Source organism: Pecten maximus, chromosome 10 (assembly GCF_902652985.1).
Source record: "Pecten maximus chromosome 10, xPecMax1.1, whole genome shotgun sequence".
Taxonomy (NCBI): Eukaryota; Metazoa; Mollusca; class Bivalvia; order Pectinida; family Pectinidae; genus Pecten; species Pecten maximus.
In genome coordinates, this window is record NC_047024.1 from 40,320,739 (window position 1) to 40,326,045 (window position 5,307).

At 36.5% G+C, this 5,307-nt stretch overlaps 1 protein-coding gene across 1 annotated transcript; it reads left to right on the forward strand.

Annotated features, from left to right (window-relative positions):
• Nucleotides 1-255: 255 nt before the first annotated feature.
• On the forward strand, nt 256-2,217 carry LOC117336708. Its single transcript, XM_033897319.1, has 2 exons — nt 256-1,436; nt 1,506-2,217. The coding sequence occupies exons 1-2, from the start codon at nt 256-258 to the stop codon at nt 2,215-2,217; spliced, it is 1,893 nt and encodes a 630-aa protein (XP_033753210.1).
• Nucleotides 2,218-5,307: the final 3,090 nt, after the last annotated feature.

Below are 5,307 nucleotides of genomic sequence, written 5' to 3' on the forward strand. Positions count from 1 at the left end.
AGACAAGTCTAAATCAACGGGAGGATCATTTACCACTCCATGGACAGATGAACCATGGACATGCAACATTTGCAATAACCTATATGAGGATCAGGACTCAAAACTGCTGGAATGCCAGCGCTGCGAAGGCCGCTTCTGTACTAAATGCCTGGATAAGGGAGATAATGAGTACACCGTGTTGTCAAAGTCGAATGCAATGTGGTTCTGCGCTCCATGCCGCTTACACATTGAGAGAAAAATATCAACAACGATAAGATGATAGAGCAGAAATGCAAGGAAATAATGAACGAGTTTGAAGAGAGGATCACAACAATCGAGGAAGCTCTGAAGAATAAATGTGACGAGCGAAAAGTAAGGGACATTATAAAAGAGGAGCTGGCTTCAGGAACAAAAGGAGATACACCACAGGAATCAACAACAACACAGCAAAAGGCAACATCCAACACGCAGGAAGTTCTCACGGAACTAGAGGACAGAAAGAAGAGGGAAAATAACATTCTAGTCTTTGGAGTAAAAGAACAAACTAACAATGATGGAAGTGAGAGGAAAAAACAGAAAAATCGTACGGCAAACAAAGAAAGAAAATTAGATCCAGACAGGACAAAAAACCACCGAAACTCTCAGGATCGTCTGAAATGTTTTTACACAAATGCCGACAGTTTACCAAACAAATTACATGAACTAAAATTTAGATTAACAGGCAAAGAAGCTGATATAATTGGAATTACAGAAATATACCCGAAAAATGCCAGATATCTACCTCAGAAGTCTGAATTTCTCATCAATGGTTACGATCTATTTATGAATGATAACAACAAAAATTGTCATAGGGGAGTTGGTATATACGTAAAGGAAGGATTTAAAGGTGGAGAAGTAAATATAGGAAATGTATTCAAGGAAAGCGTATCGGTGAAAATCAATTTGTCAGATAAGAATTGCTTACTTATAGGATGCCTATATAAAAGCCCTAATTCAAGTGCAGAAAACGTGGAGGAGCTAAACAATATAATCGCAACAGTGTCATCTAACCCAGCATATAGTCATTTGTTACTAATAGGAGATATTAACATGCCAAAAATTAACTGGAATACTTGGTCATCCAACAATGATAGGGAAGGAGAAAACTTTATTGAATGCCTAAGAGACAACTACTTGTACCAACATGTAAGAGAACACACCAGGGACAGAAAAGGAAACGAACCCAGCATCCTGGATCTTATTATAACAAATGAGGATGAAATGATAAAAGATATCTCTTATGAAAGTCCTATTGGAAGTAGCGATCATCTGGTACTTATATTCGATATTTTCTGCAAAACACTACAATCAGTAAATGAAACACCACGCTTGAAGTACAGTAAGGGGGATTACAATGGTATGAGAGGAGAAATGCCAGATGACTGGACAGGAATCATGCATGGAAATATAGCAGAACTGTACAGTAAATTTACCGATTTTATAACAAAACTTTCAAATCAATATATCCCAAAACACAAATTTAACAGCCACCAGGGAAACAAAAAGGATCACATGCCACTAAAAGAGTCTATTCTGAAAAAGATTAACAAAAAACACAGAGCATGGCAGCGCTACATGGAAACCAAATCTGAAGAAAAATATAAGGAATATGCGAAAATCAGAAACCAGCTGAAATGGGGAGTCAGAAAATCCAAAAGAGAACTTGAGAAAAAAATTGCCGAGGATATTAAGGAACAACCTAAGAAATTTTGGAAATATGTCAACTCCAAAAGAAAGGTCAAAACTGGAATTTCGGACCTTAAGGGTCTGAACGGAGATGATACAAAAATTGCAGTGAGAGATAAGGACAAAGCCGAAGTTCTCGCCAAGTTCTTCAGCAGTGTTTTTACCCATGAACCCCTAGGAGACCTACCAGAATTCAACAAAAGCAACATAGTTCACCCGTTTGAGGATATCATATGCACTCAGCAAAAGGTTGAAAAACTGCTGTCGGATCTAAATGAAAATAAATCTCAAGGACCAGACATGATGCACCCTAAAATACTGAAAGAACTACGAAAACATATCAGTAAACCTCTGTCAGAAATATTTAACAAATCACTACAGGACGGTAAATTACCAAAAGCTTGGAAAGAGGCAAACATTACTGCTGTTTTCAAAAAGGGCTCAAAATCAGAGGCAGGGAACTACAGACCAGTCAGTTTAACCAGCATAGTAGGAAAAACATTGGAAAATTAGTAAGGGATAGCATAGTCAATCATATGAACATAAATAATCTACTCAGCAATAAACAATTTGGCTTTGTCTCCGGGAGATCTACACAACTTCAACTACTAATGGTTTTGGAAGAATGGACAGAAATAATTGATAATGGCGGTCAGCTGGATGTTGTATACATGGACTTCATGAAAGCCTTCGACAAAGTCCCACATCGTCGATTACTCGAGAAAATTAAAGGATACGGAATTAGTGATCAGGTCACTAACTGTATAAAAGACTTCCTCAGCAACAGATGTCAAAGAGTACTAGTAAATGGAGAATCATCAAAAACGTACCCCGTAGTAAGCGGTATACCCCAAGGAAGCGTGCTTGGACCAATCTTGTTTGTAATATATATTAATGATTTACCTGAAATTCCCAAATCAAATTCCCCACTTTTTGCGGATGATACAAAACTATACCGAGAAATCAGAAATAATAACGATAAAGACATTCTGCAAAATGATCTGAGCAAACTTGAACAATGGTCTGCAAAATGGCTACTAAAATTCCACCCAAACAAATGCAAAGTGCTCTCAATTAACTCCAAAGAGAAAAGATTATATTACATGTCAGGAACAACGGGTGAAAAGTTAGAACTAGAAAGTATAACATCTGAAAAGGACATTGGAGTGACAGTAGATGAAAATTTAAATTTTAGAACCCATATCCAGTTGGGAGTGAATAAAGCAAATAGTATTCTAGGACTAATTAGAAGAACATTCACATATTTAGACGAAAAGATGTTCAAACTATTATTTAAGGCACTAGTAAGACCCCATCTTGAATACGCCTCAAGCGTATGGAGTCCCTATAAGACGAGGGACATCGATTTGATAGAGAACGTCCAGAGGAGGGCCACAAAACTCATACCTGGTTTTAAAAACTTGTCGTACCCGGAACGCTTGCAGAGACTGAAACTGCCAACCTTAGAACACCGAAGGAATAGAGGTGACCTAATCAACGTCTTTAAAATCGTGAAGAATATTTATGACGAGCGAGTCACAACAAATATGTTCCAAATGGACACCACCAGCAGGACAAGGGGACACTCGCACAAAATATTCAAAAAACGATGTAACCTAGACATAAGAAAAAACTTTTTCAGCTTCAGGGTAGTAGATGTTTGGAACAATTTGCCACAACATGTTATAGATGCCGAGGAGGTTAAACAGTTTGAAATTGCACTGGACAATCACTGGGATAATACCAACAAATAACTTGTGTATATATATGAAAAAGGACAAATTAACTCATTGCACACCAGATGTATATCACATTGTAAACATTGTAATATCAATTGATATGGACATAGAGGCTTACAGCCTGCGTCCATTATTTATCGTATTAAAAAAATCGTATTAAACAAAACTCGTTATAGTGACATCACAACATCATGACTTATAGACAAAACTCGTTACTATGACAACACAACATAATGACTTATAAACAAAACTCATTACTGTGACAACACAACATCATTACTTATATACAAAACTCGTTACTGTGACATCACAACATCATTACTTATATACAAAACTCGTTACTGTGACATCACAACATCATGACTTATAAACAAAACTCGTTACTGTGACATCACAACATCATGACTTATAAACAAAACTCGTTACTGTGACATCACAACATCATGACTTATAAACAAAACTCGCAATAGTGACACAATATCATGACTTATAGACAAAACTCGTTATAATGGCCACAACAAAATGATTTATGGACTGAACTCGTTATAGAGACACAAAAACATAATGACTTAAAAACAAAAGTTAAAGTGACACAGCAAAATTATTTATAGATAAAACTCGTTACTGAGATACCACAGCGTTATGACTTATAGACAAAACTCGATATAGCAACATAACATCAGCATGACTTCTAGACAAAACTCAATATAGTTATGACATATAGGTAAAACTCGTTACTTACAGACAAAATTATTTGTTACAGTGACACATTTTGTCACTCTGATACGAATGTTTGGCGATATAAACGGAGCGGGACAGAGTGAAGAAAACAGATTCTTTATAAGGTATGAGGACAACTAGCCTTGACTAGCGGCTCCGCTTGTCAGACATGATCCGAGTGATTCTCGTTAAGAAATTGTGTTTATTGAGGGACGCTGTGAGGCGACTAGCCATGAAGTGACCTTGTAACGAGATTAGAATATTAGCCACGGGAGTTCTGGTTAACGACGCCAAATTGTCGTTGGTCGAGAAAAGTTTCCAAGGGTTATTGCTAATATAAAGGACAACGGTTTGTAATCAAATTGGTTCAGTGGAACACCAGCTTGGTGGGTAATGAATGTAACAAAATATTTTTTTATTATTTTCCAATCTTATTTCACAGAAATATAGGTATATGCGGTAATGTTTTGATATGATATGCACGTAACACAGACACGTGTACTTATATTTATCACAATGATACAACAATATATTAAATCTGATTTACATAGAAGACTACTATGATACTCTAGTATATTCAATTTGTTGTAAATAGAAGACTACCTATATAGTTGACAAAAACAAAAATATCTTTGAAGTTGATTCTTTCATGCAGGATTTAACCTGAAAGATGTTTACCGGCTGGTCACACTTTCACAGTACACGTGTTTGAAGAAATGAAATAATAGAACTTGCCATGAATTTCTCAATTTGTTTTACTTTCAAGAAACCACTTTCGTATTCAAATATATTTCCGTCAAGATTTTTGAGAATAACAACATTTACAAACTGGAGTGAAAATTGAGCCTTTTTTCAATACCTCATTGCATGATTGTAAGAGGCGACTAAATTTGGGATCTTATCTTTTCTTTCTAGCATCCTTTTTTCATCCTAATGTCTCCCTTGACACTGCCTCACTTTTGGCCTTAGTTGAGCGTTCGTCCCTGTGAGGAATATGGTGGCTGATTTCTGCTATTTCGTTGTTTCGTCCATAGAGGAAGGCTTTTGTGTTCTATCCCCTGGTCGAGACATACCAGAGTCGTTAAAAATGGTTGTTGCTGCTCTTGCTTGGCATTTACCATTTTGGGAAGTGGGACAACTAGTT

What these genes read in the sequence shown, in the direction of transcription:
- LOC117336708 (XM_033897319.1), top strand. Translation starts at nt 256, where the DNA reads ATGATAGAGCAGAAATGCAAGGAAATAATGAACGAGTTTGAAGAGAGG. An exon ending in CATGGAAATATAGCAGAACT is followed by an intron (nt 1,437 to 1,505) that starts GTACAGTAAATT and finishes CAAATTTAACAG; the next exon opens with CCACCAGGGAAACAAAAAGG.